Source organism: Phyllobates terribilis, unplaced genomic scaffold (genome assembly GCF_046119375.1).
Source record: "Phyllobates terribilis strain yellow unplaced genomic scaffold, ASM4611937v1 Scaffold_4__5_contigs__length_816908805, whole genome shotgun sequence".
NCBI lineage: Eukaryota > Metazoa > Chordata > Amphibia > Anura > Dendrobatidae > Phyllobates > Phyllobates terribilis.
The window spans coordinates 325,624,875-325,641,804 of record NW_027362764.1 but is presented as its reverse complement, the minus strand read 5'-3'; the positions used below and the strand labels follow the sequence as shown (position 1 = coordinate 325,641,804).

The following is a 16,930-nucleotide window of genomic DNA, read 5'->3' as shown; positions in this document are numbered from 1 at the left end:
CTTTTTGAAATGTTTTATTAAATATTACATTGAAACTTACCATATTATGGTCGCTGTTTCCCAAATGCTCCCGGACCTGTAGATCTGAAATTGTATCTGGTCTATATGACAGCACCAGATCCAGCAGATTACCTCCCCTGTTGGTTCATCTTAGTTAATAAATAACATTTCCCACATATATACTTTCAGTGTCGGACTGGGGAGTCTGGGGCCCACAGGGGAAATTGATCCTGAGGGCCCACCTATAGCTGTATGCAAATAACTATTAGCTGTTATCCCTTTTATAGATGGAGCGTCAACTGTAAATCACAGGCGGCTCCTAAACATCTACTGTGCACCACTATTTCTGGGATGTACAATTACGGTAGTTTGCATTAAAGGGGTTCTTTAGTTTAAACAAGTTATCACAATTGATCCATGAGCTCCACAGGATAGGTGATAACTTATTGACCGTATGGCTCCGAACATTGGAAAATGCAGCTATCGGAAGAATGGGGAAGTTTTATCCCTGACAGGACACTTATCCCCATTTTAAAATGCAGCAGCAGGTGGGACGACTGATCACATCTCCATTCATTCTCTTTGGGGCTTCCAGAAAAAAAACAAGAGCAGTCACTGAGGGATTGAATGGATCTGTGGCCAAGTCGCACATGAGCTCCATTCAAATGGGAATAAAAACTCCACATTCTACCAATTAGTGCAGGTCCCAGAATTCAGACTTCCACTAATCAATAATTTATCACCTGTGGAGAGGTGATTACTTGTTTTCCCCGGAGAACCATGGTAAGTGCATCTGTTCCAAGTATTTAATCACTAATGGAAATAAAGAATCTTCTCCTAATTAAATATCAGAGAGAACAAATGACCGCTATACACAACACAATCCGCTATACCAACACCAATACTAATACACACAAGGGAGAAATACTGCCACACCATGACTGGCCTACATATTACCACCACATAGTGACCAAATAATACCACATACAAGGGAGAAATACCCCTACACCGTGACCAGACCAGATATTAACAGTATATAGCGTCCAAATAATTCCCCATCATTGCTCTGCCCCACCTTCTCCATCATTGTCATATCTCCCTCCTCCATCATCATTGCCATATCTCCCCCACCTCCTCCATCACCATTTCCATATCTCCCCCCACCTCCTCCAGCACCATTGCCATATCTCCTCCCACCTCCTCCATCACCATTGCTGTATCTCCCCACCTCCTCCAGCACCATTGCCATATCCCCACCTCCTCCAGCACCATTGCCATACCCCCCACCTCCTCCAGCACCATTGCCATATCTCCCCACCTCCTCCATCACCATCGCCATATCTCCCACCTCCTCCATCACCATATCTTTCCCCCACCTCCTCCAGCACTATTGCCATATCTCCCCCCACCTCCTCCAGCACCATTACCATATCTCCCCCACCTCCTCCAGCGCCATTGCCATATCTCCTCCACCTCCTCCATCACCATTGCCATATCTCCCCCACCTCCTCCATCACCATTTCCATATCTACTCCTCCATCACCATTGTCATATCTCCCCCCTACTCCATCACCACTGCCATATCTCCCCCCACCTCCTCCAGCACTATTGCCATATCTCCCCCCCACCTCCTCCACCACCATTGCCATATATCCCCTCACCTCCTCCAGCACCATTGCCATATCTCCCCCCACCTCCTCCAGCACTATTGCCATATCTCCCCCACCTCCTCCAGTATCATTCCCATATCTCCCCTCACCTCCTCCAGCACCGTTGCCATATCTTCCCCCACCTCCTCCAGCACCATTGCCATATCTCCCGCCACCTCCTCCACCACCATTGCTCTCCCTCTTCTCCCCCCCACCTCCTCCAGCACCATTGATCTTCCTCTTCTTCCCCCACCTCCTCCAGCACCATTGCTCTCCCTCTTCTCCCCCACCTGCTCCAGCACCATTGATTTCCCTCTTCTCCCCCCACCTACTCCAGCACCATTGCTCTCCCTCTTCTCCCCCCACCTTCTCCAGCACCATTGCTCTCCTTCTCACCCCACCTGCTCCAGCACCATTGCTTTCCCTCTTCTCCCCCCACCTTCTCTAGCACCATTGATCTCCCTCTCCCCCCCCCACCTCCTCCAGTACCATTGCTCTCCCTCTTCTCCCCCACCTGCTTCAGCACCATTGCTCTCCCTCTTCTCCCCCCACCTGCTCCAGCACCATTGCTCTCCCTCTTCTCCCCCCACCTGCTCCAGCACCATTGATCTCCCTCTTCTCCCCCCACCTCCTCCAGCACCATTGCTCTCCCTCTTCTCCTCCCACCTTCTCCAGCACCATTGCTTTCCCTCTTCTCCCCCACCTGCTCCAGCACCATTGCTCTCCCTCTTCTCCCTTCACCTGCTCCAGCACCATTGCTCTCCCTCTTCTCCTCCAGCACCATTGCTCTCCCTCTTCTCACCCACCTTTTCAGCACCATTGCTCTCCTTCTTCTCCCCCAACCTGCTCCAGCGCCATTGATCTCCCTCATCTCTCCCCCACCTCCTCCAGTACCATTGCTCTCCCTCTTCTCCCCCACCTTCTCCAGCACCATTGCTCTCCCTCTTCTCCACCACCTGCTCCAGCACCATTGCTCTCCCTCTTCTCCTCCAGCACCATTGCTCTCCCTCTTCTCCCTCCACCTTCTCCAGCACTATTCCTCTCCCTCTTCTCACCCCACCTTCTCCAGGTCCATTGCTTTCCATCTTCTCCCCCCACCTGCTCCATCATTGATCTCTCTCTTCTCCCCCCACCTTCTCCAGCACCAATGCTCTCCTCCCCCCACCTTCTCCAGCACCATTGCTCTCCCTCTTCTCCCCCCACCTTCTCCAGCACCATTGCTCTCCCTCTTCTCCCCCACCTGCTCCAGCACCATTGCTCTCCCTCTTCTCTCCTCACCTGCTCCAGCACCATTGCTCTCCCTTTTCTCCCCCCACCTCCTCCAGCACCATTGCTCTCCCTCTTCTCCCCCACCTGCTCCAGCACCATTGCTCTCCCTCCTCTCCCACTTCTCTAGCACCATTGCTCTCCCTCTTCTCCCCCACCTGCTCCAGCACCATTGCTCTCCCTCTTCTTCCCCACCTCTTCCAGCACCATTGCTCTCCCTCTTCTCCCCCCACCTCCTCCAGCACCATCGCTCTAGTTAAAAAAACAACACTTACCCTGTCTGCTCGTTCCCCCGCAGCATCGTCCTCTGCTTCCTGCCGAGCATCTTTCTCCCTGACAGAGGCCGGCACTGCATAATGACATCAACAAGCAGTGCGAGCCTGTGTCACGGAGAAAGCGCCGGGCAGGAAGCAGAGGACAGATCCCTCTGCTCCGCGGCCATTTTCTACTGTCAGCAGCAGAGTGGAGGGATCACTCCCTGCCCGCCGCCGCTGATGAGAGGGCAATCTGGCCATGGGCCCCCGAGCCTGGGAGCACAAGAAGCAGGCCAGATTGCCCTCCTCAGGCGCACAGCAATGGCCCCCCCTCCACCTTTGGGCCTCAATGCAGGTGCTGCAGCGGCCATGTTAGCTGGCGGGCCCCCGAGCAGGACGAGAATTCTCCGGTGTCCTGGTGCCCAAGTCCGACCCTGTTTACTTTACATCATTACAATTTTGGAACCAAAATTTTTTTTTCTTAAGAACTTATAAGGGTTAAAAGTTCCTAAGTGGATGGCCTCAAAACTGTCTGGGTCATGACCATTCGAAACACTGGAGTGTTATACAAAACATCAACACTCCGATATTGCCGAACCTCTGGTTTCTTCAGTATCCCCATGTGAAGGACAAGGCCCCAAAACTTCATAATTTCTATTGTGCTTACAGGAGTCCATTTAGAAAATGATGAGCGGTTTTGTGCCAAAAATTGCTGAGCATACAAATTAGTTTGGCCAACCATCAGGTTTACAAAATCCTCAGAGAAAAAGACTTTGAAAAAGTATATTTCTGTGAGGCCAGTGGTGTCAAACTTGATTCCTGATTGTGCCACAAAATCTGGAATCATTGGCTCATAATTTCCAGGGGGCAAGGTCCATAAGGGGTCAGTAATGGTGGGCGCTTGTTCAGCTTCTCTCCTGTGGCGTCTTTATGGCTGTTCAGCATCACCTGAGGAAGAGGAGGAAGAGGAGTCAGAGTCTGGAAAATAAAGGAAGGTGAGATCCTCTCCCTCACTGTCAGTGTCGGAGGCAAGAAAAGCGTATTGCCTCCTCCACTGAATAGTGGGTTTGGGATGAGTGGGACGACATTTTATTTTTATGTACGTATGTGGTGTTTGTGTGAATACCAAACTTTATTCAGTTTTGTGTGTGTGAGAGTGCTTGGTGTAAAGTTTTTTTTTTTTTTTTAAAAGAAAAAAAGCAACAACCGGAGGTCAGTGATCAGCGTTTGACTGCTGTAGGGTGCACACATGTGGTGCAAAGAGGTGGGTGGAGAAAAAAGTCAGTGAAAGAAAGAAAAGTGGAAACCAGCAAGCAGCAGTGCAGATTAGTGTTTTGCGTCACTGATCAATGCTCGGCTGCTGGATGCATGCACGGAGGTGATGCAAAGGCGGGGTTAAATGGACAGGGACAAAAAAAGCGAGCATGGACTTTGATCAGTGATTTGCCTCACTGATCAGCGCTCGGCCGCTGCAGGATGCACGGAATAAAAAATTGCCAAAAATTGAGCGATCAAGTACTGATCAGCGCTCGGTTGCAGGAATGTTCAATGGTGTGGGAGTAAAAAAGAGGGGGGGGAGGGGGATTGGGGTGGATAAGAAGAGATCAGGTATGGATGAGGGATTAAAAAATATTCTTACAGTTGTCTTCTGTCTCTTCATTCCTGCTTCAGCAGGAGCAGCAATTTTGGTGTCACAGGCTTCTGTGGCACCACAAGGCCTAGCACGGTGCACAGGCGGACAGAGTGACCGCCCTATACAAATCCTCATCTATTATGAGGAAGTGCAGGGTGGTCACCCCCAGGTCACAGCGCGTCGGTGCGATCGATGTCATCATCGATCGCACCAATCAGAGCTGGCTCAGGTGAAGCCTGGCAACGCCAGTCACCAGCCTATGACCGGTGCTATTACAGCACCAATCCTAGGCTGGACATCAGTGTTGCAGGCAATCTGATAGCCTGAAACACTGAGAAATTCTGTGATTGGCTGTTCAGAATTAAGCAGCCAATTACAGCGATCGTAGTTGCAGGGGGTGTCGTCACCCCCTGGGATGACGTCACCACACTGGGATCACCCCAGCATCTACACTGAGGTATGATTGCACTGGAATTTTAATGTGATCACTGCGGTCGCGGTGCCGCATTAAAGGTGAGACGTAGCTATACGAACCTGGTCATTACTTATAAATACGCCTCACATCAGAAAGGGGTTAACTTTCGGCCTTTTAGAGATAATTTCATGTTCAACTTGCTTAACTGTTCACATTAACAGTAATTTTGATCAGGGGTACCCAAACTTTTACATGCCACAGTGCTTACATGTGGCATTTTTTTTTCCTTGCTCATTTTCTTATTGGAAGTATGAATATTTGTCCTATGTATTCAATAAAAGTAATATCTGACCAGTAACTATCTTTTGGGCACATTACAGTTAATTTATTGTTCCATTTGATAGGCATCCTCTACTGGGCAACCTCTTCTTAACTGCCAAAGTACACCACATAAAATAATTAAAAAAACATAGTAACCTAGTAATTGACATTCCTTCGGTGTCAACGCTGTGTCTGTCAACAGTAATGTCACATTATCACTACAGCCAATTAACGATTACCATTTGGCCGCTACCTTCAATATTCCATCAGAGTGGATGTCCTGTATGGGTGCCGAGAATGTGTTTTGGGCTTCTTTTTATTTTATGAGGGGCTCTTAAGCAGTTAAGCAAACAGTTTAATAAGGCCACCTCTACTTTTTATATAGCTAAAAATTGATTCCACTTTAAGATGATAGGTCTGTTAATGACCATTCACATAATGAGCAATACTTAATGAATAATTAATCTCTGAGCAACGTTATCCTATATTCTTTACATATTGGCTCTCTTCTTTGCTTCTTCTTTGCTTGCAAAGACTACCCCTTTAGAAGATCATTTGTCTCTGACAGTATGGAATAGTTTACTTTTTAGAGGTTTCACCAGATTATCTTGCAGGTAACAAGCAGTAATCGACAAATAATCACCTGGAATAATTTTAATAAATTATACTGGAATGCATACTTATAGCTTATTGTTTCATCAGTGTTTATTTATTGCATCTAGTTCTTTTAGAAAATTATTAAAAAACACTAATCTTTGAATCATAGAGATCCTGAAGATTTTGACAGTCAAGGAGATGGCAGTCAACCTGATACAATATCAATTGCATCCAGAACATCACAAAATACTTTAGACAGTGATAAGGTAAGCTATAAAAAATACTTTTAATGTTTCTAATTATTTTGTTAATTAAATTGAACCCATGTGCTCTCCTGACTTGTCTGTTTTAGTAAAAACAATTAATTTCTCTTGGTGAATGAGGAGTGGCCAGATATCTTCTTTCATTATCCACATAGTGTTTGTTTCTACTTTTTTTAAATATGTTATGTTACATTCTAGGAAAATACCGCCTTATTAAGCATTGTATTGTTTTTGTGGTGGTTCTACTATGCAACCTGTTCAGTTTTTCTCTTTTGATGAACACATTTGCAGCTGCTCCACTCATAGCTCTCCATAGCCATAGCTTCCATGGCACAGACAACCTGTGTGGTGCATGGGGGTTGGAAGTACAGCACATTCAACAGCACTGTGAGAGGACAACTGAAAAGGTGTTTGTAATGAGACAAGATTCAACTCTGCTGTACTGTGTTAGTTATAATCAGGCACAGCTGTACAGCAGAGCTGACAGCAGTATGAGAGGAAAACTGCTGCTGCAAATGTGTATGTAATGAGACAGCATTCAATTCTGCTGTACTTTGTTATAATCACACAGCTCTGCAGTAAGATCAGGAGAAGAAAGTGGCAGTCATTACATGTTTCACTTTAAAACCCCCTTTTATTTAAAATCAGCTCTGGAGACAGAATGTCATGCAGATTAATGTCCTACCCATAGTTCTTTACAGTTAATTTGCATATTAAGAAAAATGTGGATTTTACTTTAACATCAAGATATCATTTTAGTCACCTTTCTAAGAAATGCATGCCCATGTAGACCGTTTAGGAGGATTGATCCTACTGACAGATTCCCTTTAAGTGAAAGATAATAAAAAAAATTACAATTTAAATAAAATTATAATAAACCAGTTCCTTTTCTGAGAACCTTGCAATGTTAAATAAATTGACAACTACATGACAACTTGTCAATAAGGCTTGACAAGGTGGGTTAACCATAATGCCATGGAACTATCACGTGGTCTAGGCCAGCCAATCAGTGGGGCTATCACAGTGAGTATAAAAAATGAGAGCGTCATTTTATACTTTTACAGTATAGGAATGAACAGCTCATTCCAAATAAGGACAGGAAAAGTCCATAATTGAATTGTGTTGTATTATTGCACTAGTGTTGAAGCACAGTGAAAATGGGAGTGGTAGTCAGTCTGTGAAAAATAATCCAAAGATTCAAGTACGAGAGGAAGGTGGTGTACCAGCATAGTTATCATTATAGCGAATTCATTAGTCTGTGATATACTGCAGTAACAGCACGGTAGCATTTTAATAACATAATTTTTTTTAGAAGAATTAACCTTAAACCTGTGATCACACTATGCAAATTAGTGGGTGACTAGTTGGGAAGAGGGGTGTTAATTTCCCTAGAATACACACTCCTTTCATCATGTGAGCATGCTCCTGCGGGCCTGAGTGGCATGATTTGCTGGAATGATGTCAGGGCTGGGTTTGAGATCAGCGGATCGCTTTGTGCAACCATGGTCTAGGGCAGTGCTCTTTTGTTGACAAGAGCTGGACAAATTTCCTGAGCTTCCGGGTTTCGCTGTGTGGCATTTGAATCGCCAGCCTGGTGTAATGTCATCTGTGCGTCGTACAGGTGACATTTCACCAGTATGACCAATCATAAGCCAAGGCTGGGATCCTGGAGGGTAAGAAAATTCGAACAACTCCTCACCATTGCCAGAAAGCAGTGACCTGGACCGGGGTTGCACAAAATGATCAACTCATCTTTAACTGCAGGCCATTGTAGCATATTTAGGCCAGTTAGTTTGTTTACAGTATTACGAGCAACATGTGGACTTTTGTTGTTGTGTTGCAAAACATGTCCTGAGACACTTTCGCATTCCCTCATGAAGTCCAGATCAATCTCCAGCTATCATTCTATCCAAGATAAACGTGAGACATGTCACTGAAGAAGATAAACTTCCATTTAAGCCTCCAATGCTGTCTTGCTCCTCAGCATGATGGAGTGGTGGCATGAATTCGACAGAACAACTGTAGCTGAATGTCTGTATTTGTGCATGTAGCGCTCCGTGCCAATGCTGAAAAAATTAGAGATGTTTTTAAGATTTTGCATTCATTTTTTATCATTTGCCTCTCATTAGCATGATAAATAATGCACCTCTGTACTCCGTGTTTGTGTATCAAAATAAATATAAACTAATGAAAAAAGGATGTTAATTAATAATAAACAGTATGAGCACAACAAAATACCCAGTGTAATAATAGTTACAGTATAATAAAGGAGATCAGTGTTAGACTAGCAACAATGTTGTTTATTGTATATAAATAATCAATCTAACCATAAGGTGATTCTTGCCAGGGCATGCATAGTCAGCTCAAGTGTAAAATACAGTAAGTCCAGTGCTATAGTAGTAGTCTTGAGTCCTGCCATTATGGCAGATCTTCTTTACCAGGTCACTCCGGCTGATAGCACTCCTGCAATTTCAATTTTGAGAAAAAACAGAACTTCGATATATTTGCTAATTACAATACATACCTAGGCTCTCCATCTCTGCTATCTTGAAAAGGAAGTCCGTCCGCAGGTTTTTGCTATGTAATCTGAAGACAACAGGAGATAGAGAATGAAACACAGAATTCAGGGATGTGTAACTTGTCAAAGTGTGTGCTGTTGTTTACTGTGAGATTTATCAGTAAGAGATTAACATTGCTGGACTACATCAGTCCGGCAACGCCCCCTCACCCTATGATAGGCACCTCACTGTCTATGGACTTTGTACATGAAAGCTTAGTATGGGTGGGGTTAGCTTTCTCAGCTCTGCTTCATTCTAAATCTAAAAGATCTTATTGTGTCAGAACTGCTGCAACCAGTAAACTAAGTGATACATCGTTGGATTCAGCTTCTCTTTGTTTATATTGCACTGGTCTCGGATGAGGTAGTAAAACCTGCTGATATATTGCCTTTAACTTTTCATGCTCTATTACTCTGTCTGCCTTATATTTTGATTAATTGATTAAAGGGGTTTTCCATTCTAAGGCTGTATAAGTATTTGGTCAGTATTTTTTCTCAGGAGTGGGAGCCAAAACCAGGTGAGGAACAATCAGAGAAAAGGTATAATAGAAACAAGTCACCAATTCTGCATCTATCACCCAGTCCTGGTTTTGTCTCTCACTCCTGAGAAAAAATACTGACAGAATGCTGACCAAATACTAATAGTGGGGCCGTGGCCTAAAACTACAAGTCTATGTGACTGCCGACTTGTGAATCCTCAGATCACGTGCACTGTGCTCTGTGAGGATTCACTGGTGGTGGAAGAGGAGGGGGCCTGACCACAAGTATGCGATATGCATACATGCGGTCAAGTACCGACTAGACTGTATCTGGTCACACTCAATACAAGTGTATTGAGTGAGGCCGGATTCAATCTAGTCGTAATATGGCCATAAGTAAATGTAAACCATGGAGAACCGGATAATCCTCACAGTGCGCTGTGTGCATGATGTTAGGATCCACATGTCTACAGTCACATAGAGAAAAATTGGAGTACAACACAGCGAAACTTGCTTACATATACATAACAATGTTTTATTAAATAAAACACACAGTATAAATAGAATACATACAAGGAGATAGTGCCGGGTGGTGTGTTACATCACGATGGGATAAAGTTTGCAATTTATAAATTCATGCCCATTCCTGCTCTCATTCCCATGATCCTCGTGTGACGAGTGGTACTTCATTAGTGGGTTATTAGGTTACCTCTCCCTGTGCCACCACTGTTTTCCTTATGTGTGGGTCTTTTTGAACCATAGATGTTAATCCCTTTTTCATTGTGTTCACTACTGATGTCTTTGTGGTGGCTACCGGGGAGGGTGGACTTTTCCAATTAAGTAACATTTTTGGGGCACCTTTTGCACTTATTTTTTAGCTTGTAACCCTAACGTTGGTGGGCTCACAGCTTCAGATTAATAATATGACCTGTACGGGCATTATGCAATCGGAGTGTCTCTTAAAGTGCTATGAATTTATAAATTGTAAACTTAATCCCATCGTGATGTAACACACCACCCGGCACTATCTCCTTGTATGTATTCTATTTATACTGTGTGCTTTATTTAATAAAACATTGTTATGTATATGTAAGCAAGTTTCGCTGTCTTGTACTCCAATTTTTCAACAAGTTTTCTTGCTCAGCTTGCACGTGGACAGCATTCTGATCATCATACAGGGTTTTGCCCACTATTTCTGTTTTCATTAAGTGTGATTAATGGCAAATTTTTGTTGTTATTTTACAGTCACATAGTGTAGTTTTAGACTAAGCAACCCCTTTAAAGGGGTTGTTCGGTCAATAGTGAAAAGTGTGCAGTCACTCTTATGAATCCCTCCCTCCCCCAGCGCAGGCACTATGTGCTGCGGGGATTTGCCGGTATCAGACCCGGTAACGGAGGGTATGTATGTGTTATACATACCCCGGCCAGTGGGCATGGCCTTGCTCTCCATACACTTGTATTGAGCGAGGCCGTGCCTTCTAGTCGGACATGCTCACTGGCCATCCACGTCACTAGATGGGGTGTGGCCTTGCTCCATATAAGTGAATGGAAAGAGGCAGCACTAAATGGCCGAGAGTATATATAACGTATACATCCCCTTTAAGCCTACATCTGTGCTATCACATTAGTTTAAAATTTCACAACAAAGACTACTTCTCTAGATATGATTAACGCAGAATGTTTAATGAAACTCCATGGTAAAAATGATTTTTAGCCACAATTACATGAATTTAAGAAAGAAAAAAATTGTCCCCAAAGGTAGACAACCTCTTTAAGTGCTGTCAGTAGCTCAATACTTGTGTCAGATGGGATGCTATCATAGTGGCAGCACACTTTCATCTTATGTATTGCAAAGAATTTTTGAAATGCAAAAAAATGAATAATAAGTGATCAAAAAGTTATATGTGAAAAAAGGGCATCACTGAAAACAATTCGTCCCACAGAAAACAAGCACTTATATGGCACTGCAAAAAAAAAATCAAGACACTGGCTATAACAGTCCATTGTTTCCAAGTAATCAGTTAAGGGGAAAATCTACATTGAAAGAGCAGGTATCCTGTAAACTTCACCATTCAGATGAAGTAAAGTGGATAAATATAACGGAATATACAGTGAAAATGTATTTATTATACTCACTAAAGTAAATAAAATAATTCTTATAACAAATGCATGGAGCAGTCCACTTCATAGCAGACATTGAATGTTTAGCCCAATCTACGGCTTTGCCCTACAAATGACTACTTGTTCTGGGGCTTGGTCAACGTCCCAGAAGAAGCCGTCATTTGTAGGGCAAAATCAGTCTAGTGGCTCTATACCAGGGGTCTCAAACTCGGCTGGGTATATGGGCCGCACATGGAAAAAATTTGAATTTGGGGGGCCGCATTCTTTGTTCAATGTGACATTTTTAGTGATACCATTTTTTTTGTATACACCTTTTGAACATTTTTGCCGTGTTTATTTTTTTATGGCTTGGGTCGTTATGGATGTGGCGATAATAAACGTGTACTTTTTTGTGTTTACTTTAGTTTACATATAAAACAGCATTTTTAGTGCCCAATATTTTTTCATGCTTTATTTTATTTTTTATTTTTTTTTACAATTTTATTTCCCCCAATTAGCCACATACAGTAATATTGTCTTACAATTAGCATCATATAGTAATAATGGAAAACATCTTGTAGTAATGTTCCCCATCCAAGTCCCCATCTTGTACTAATGTGCCCCATCCAGGTCCCCATCCTGTGGCTATGTGCCCCATCCAGGTCCCCATCCTGTGGCAACGTTCCCCATCCTGGTGCCCATCTTGTACTAATGTGCCTCATCCAGGTCCCCATCTTGTGGCTATGTGCCCCATCCAGGTCCCCATCCTGTGGCAATGTTCCCCATCCAGGTCCCCATCTTGTGGCTATGTGCCCCATCCAGGTCCCCATCTTGTGGCTATGTGCCCCATCCAGGTCCCCATCTTGTGGCTATGTGCCCCATCCAGGTCCCCATGTTGTGGCTCTGGTCCCCATCTTGTGGCTCTGTGCCCCATCCAGGTCCCCATCTTGTGGCTATGTGCCCCATCCAGGTCCACATCTTGAGGCTCTGTGCCCCATCCAGGTCCCCATCCTGTGGCTATGTGCCCCATCCAGGTCCCCTCTTGTGGCTATGTGCCCCATCCAGGTCCCCATCTTGTGGCTATGTGCCCCATCCAGGTCCCCATCTTGTGGCTATGTGCCCCATCCAGGTCCCCATGTTGTGGCTCTGGTCCCCATCTTGTGGCTATGTGCCCCATCCAGGTCCCCTCTTGTGGCTATGTGCCCCATCCAGGTCCCCATCCTGTGGCTATGTGCCCCATCCAGGTCCCCATCCTGTGGCTATGTGCCCCATCCAGGTCCCCATCCTGTGGCTATGTGCCCCATCCAGGTCCCCATCCTGTGGCTATGTGCCCCATCCAGGTCCCCATCCTGTGGCTATGTGCCCCATCCAGGTCCCCATCCTGTGGCTATGTGCCCCATCCAGGTCCCCTCTTGTGGCTCTGTGCCCCATCCGGGTCCCCATGTTGTGGCTCTGTGCCCCCTGTGCTGTTCTTCACACACATAAAATAGAAAAAAAAAAGATGATTCTCACCTGTCCTCCGTTCCCTCGGTGTCCTTCCTGGAGATGTGGCCCGCAGGCACCACAGAGTCCGACCCCTTGACGATCCCGACCTGGTCCAGGAGGAGCCGCCGACAGCAGCGCTGCATTGCCGCACAGAGACTGTCTCCCAGCACAGCATTTTCAATGTCAGCCGCCGGCCAATCAGAGACCAGCAGCTGACATCTGCATATGGCAATGACGTCATACTCACTGCGCCGACACGCAGATATCAGCTGCTGGCCTCTGATTGGCCAGCGGCTGGCATTGGAAATGCAGTGCTGGGAAACAGTCTCTGTGTGGCAATTCAGCGCTGCTGTTGGCGGCTCCTCCTGGACCAGGTCGGGATCGTCAAGGGGTCTGTGCCTGCGGGCCGCATAAAGCAGCCTCAGGGGCCGCATGCGGCCCGCGGGCCGCGTGTTTGAGACCCCTGCTCTATACCATATTCCATTTTATTGGTTTAGGTACCTTGTCACCTGGATTCATCCACTTCATCTGAATCATGAGATTTACAAGGATACCTGCTGTTTCACTATGGATTTTCTGATTTTCTACTGCACTGATTACTTTGAAACCAAGGACTTTGTTCACATTACCCTTTATCTTTATTTGGTAGTAAGCTCTCTTCCATTTCTGCCCAATGTTGTAGTGCAGTGTTTTTTGTTTATTTTTGTAATTTTACTCATTCAATCCTTGAAATTGAAGGACTGATTCCTAAAACCAAATCGGCTCCATTGGGATTCTTTGTGAATTGATGCAATAACACAAGTTTTTTGTCCTCATGTGGCACTGTTGGCTTCATGGAAAAATAGTTATAACTATGAAAATATGATAATTCAAAACCAAATAATTTTTGGGTAAAAAATTGATTTTAGCGTGCAAAAATATTAATACATGTAAAGCTATATAAATCTGAAATCGCTATAATCTTATTAACTCGAAAAATAAAATTGTCTAATCACTTATATTGTGTGGTGAATGGCACAATAAAAAAAAAATAATAATAAATCTAGAACTGCTGTTTATTTGTTCTTTCTGCCTTCCAAAAATCAGAATTGAGCTCAGTTCACAGTTCTACATGGCTGGGCCGTGACACTGCCAACAAATAATCTCTCCCGAAGGGACCTTGGGCACCACTTCCCCTGCCCTTTTAGATGGTGCAACAAATCAAACATTTGCCCTGCCCTGCACTTTATCCACTAAAAACATTCCCTTGTAAAAATGGTCCTATTAACTTTCTCTGTGCCTAATGTGCAGGAGAAACTTCCATGTTTTCACATCACTGTGGGAATTAAACATGATTGCAATTTGTAATAGATCATATACAGTGGGTACGGAAAGTATTCAGACCCCTTTAAATTTTTCACTCTTTGTTTCGTTGCAGCCATTTGGTAAATTCTAAAAGTTCATTTTTTTATCATTAAAGTACTCTCTGCACCCCATCTTGACTGAAAAAAAACAGAAATGTAGAAATTTTTGCAAGTTTATTAAAAAAGAAAAACTGAAATATCACATGGTCATAAGTATTCAGACCCTTTGCTCAGACACTCATATTTAAGTCACATGCTGTCCACTTCCTTGTGATCCTCCTTGAGATAGTTCTATTCCTTCATTGGAGTCCATCTGTGTTTAATTAAACTGATAGGACTTGATTTGGAAAGGCACACACCTGTCTATATAAGACCTCACAGCTCACAGTGCATGTCTGACCAAATGAGAATCATGAGCTCAAAGCAACTGCCCAAGGAGCCCAGAGACAGAATTGTGGCAAGGCACAGATCTGGCCAAGGTTACAAAAGAATTTCTGCATTACTCAAGGTTCCTAAGAGCACAGTGGCCTCCATAACCCTTAAATGGAAGAAGTTTGGGACCACCAGAACTCTTCCTAGATCTGGCCATCCAACCAAACAGAGCAATCGTGGGAGAAGAACCTTGGTGAGAGTGGTAAAGAAGATCCCCAAGATCACTGTGGCTGAGCTCCAGAAATGCAGTAGGGAGATGATAGAAAGTTCCACAAAGTCAACTATCACTGCAGCCCTCCATCAGTCAGGCCTTTATGGCTGAGTGGCCCGACGGAAGCCTCTCCTCAGTGCAAGACATATGAAAGCCCGCATAGCCCCAGGACTCCCAGACTATGAGAAATAAGGTTCTCTGGTCTAATGATACAAAGATAGAACTTTTTGGTGATAATTCTAAGCAGTATGTGTGGAGAAAACCAGGCACTGCTCATCACCTGCCCAATACAATCCCAACAGTGAAACATGGTGGTGGTAGCATCATGCTATGGGGGTGTTTTTCAGCTGCAGGGATAGGATGACTGGTTGCAATTGAAGGAAACATGAATGTTACCAAGTACAGAGATATCCTGGATGAAAACTTCTTCCAGAGTGCTCTGGACCTCAGACTTGGCCGAAGATTCACCTTCCAATAAGACAATGACCCTAAACACACAGCTAAATGATGGGGTGCAGAGTGTACTTTAATGAGAAAAAAATGAACTTTTTAGAATTTACCATATGGCTGCAATGAAACAAAGATTTAAAATTTTAAAGGGGTCTGAATACTTTCCGTACCCAATGTAATAGATCAGACGACCACATTACTCACGGAATTACATCCTTTATTGACTAGTAACAGAAATTAAAGATATGCTAGTGCATCAAAAATCATTATATATCTATATAGTGTATACGGCCTATATATAGACTGATATCAAAACAATGTTAGGCAAAATAAAGTGCGAGTGCATCCAAAAATATATCTAAGTGGTATATTGGTGTATGTACATCACTACCTATAAATTGTTACGGATCCGGGTGGTGGAACCTCTGTGCCGCGGTGCAAGGAGGGACCAAGAGGGGCGTGACTAAGTATCAACTCAGACCGACCCTTGTCGTATGGCTAACGACTCTGTGACCTGGGAGGGACCGAGCAGAGGGACCAGGTGCTACTCTGGGGACGACCTTGTAAGAGAGCATGTGGCTCCCACGGGTCAGCAGACTGGGACTGACCGGTATAGCGGATGGACACAACAGGCAGGCAGAAGTCTCTGGATAGTTAACGGGTGGTCACGGCACGTGACGGCAGGGCAGGTTGAAGTCTTATAGATAACAGACAGGTGGTCACGGCAAGTAACAGCAGGAGCCTCCAGGTAGGCTATCAGGTAACAGGCAGGTAACAGACGAGTGCTCCCAGGTGAGTGGGCTAGTAGGCACGGCAGGTAGCAGGCAGGTAACGGGCAGGAACAGGCAGGTAACAGGCGAGTGCTCCCAGGTGAGCGGGCTAGCAGGCACGGCAGGTAGCTGGCAGGTAACTGGCAGGTGCTTCCTGGTAAGCAGGCGGACTTGCCCATAGACAGACTGGCGGGTAGAACGGAAGGCCGACTGTCGGGCTGGAGAGTAGTCAGACTGGCGGACTGGAACAGTAGTCAGGCTGGCAACTGGACCTGAGGGCTGAAGCAGAGGTAAGTATACTGTGCAACAACTTTTGCTCGGGCACCTCCATTTTGGAGGAGGTGCCTTATATATGGGAGGACCCTCGGCCATTGGCCGGGGACTCCTTAGGACGGCAAGCGCGGCCCCTTTAAGAGAGAGGGTGCGCGCCCTAAGCACAGTGCCCGGGAAGCTCGAAGAGACTCTTCTCATATTTTGCATAGAGGTGGTTCTGCCTGAGCCTAAGCAGGACCTGACGAACATCCCTCTGGTGTGTGGGAAGATCCGGAGAGAAGACCAAGATATCGTCCAGGTATACCACCACGCAGGAGTAAAGAAGATCACGGAAGATATCGTTGACCAATTCTTGGAAGACAGCGGGAGCATTGCAGAGACCGAAGGGCATCACACGGTATTCATAGTGACCGTCCCGGGTATTGAATGCCG

General features: G+C 45.1%; 1 protein-coding gene and 1 long non-coding RNA gene across 8 annotated transcripts in view; one reads left to right on the top strand and one right to left on the bottom strand.

The window, feature by feature from the left end:
- LOC141265383 (triple functional domain protein-like) overlaps positions 1-16,930 on the top strand; it is a 1,868,493-nt gene that overhangs the window by 1,406,437 nt on the left and 445,126 nt on the right. For all 7 annotated transcript variants that reach the window (XM_073678400.1, XM_073678401.1, XM_073678399.1 and 4 more), the window contains one exon: positions 6,305-6,401. In XM_073678400.1, the coding sequence (XP_073534501.1) occupies positions 6,305-6,401 (97 nt within the window). The remainder of the gene's footprint in view (positions 1-6,304; positions 6,402-16,930) is intronic.
- Positions 2,932-16,930, bottom strand: part of LOC141265384 (uncharacterized) — a 147,222-nt gene continuing 133,223 nt past the window's right edge. Inside the window, exons 3-5 of the long non-coding RNA XR_012320084.1 lie at positions 8,923-8,984; positions 7,162-7,223; positions 2,932-4,117 (exon numbers count right to left, since the gene is read on the bottom strand). This is a non-coding gene — a long non-coding RNA (uncharacterized lncRNA). The remainder of the gene's footprint in view (positions 4,118-7,161; positions 7,224-8,922; positions 8,985-16,930) is intronic.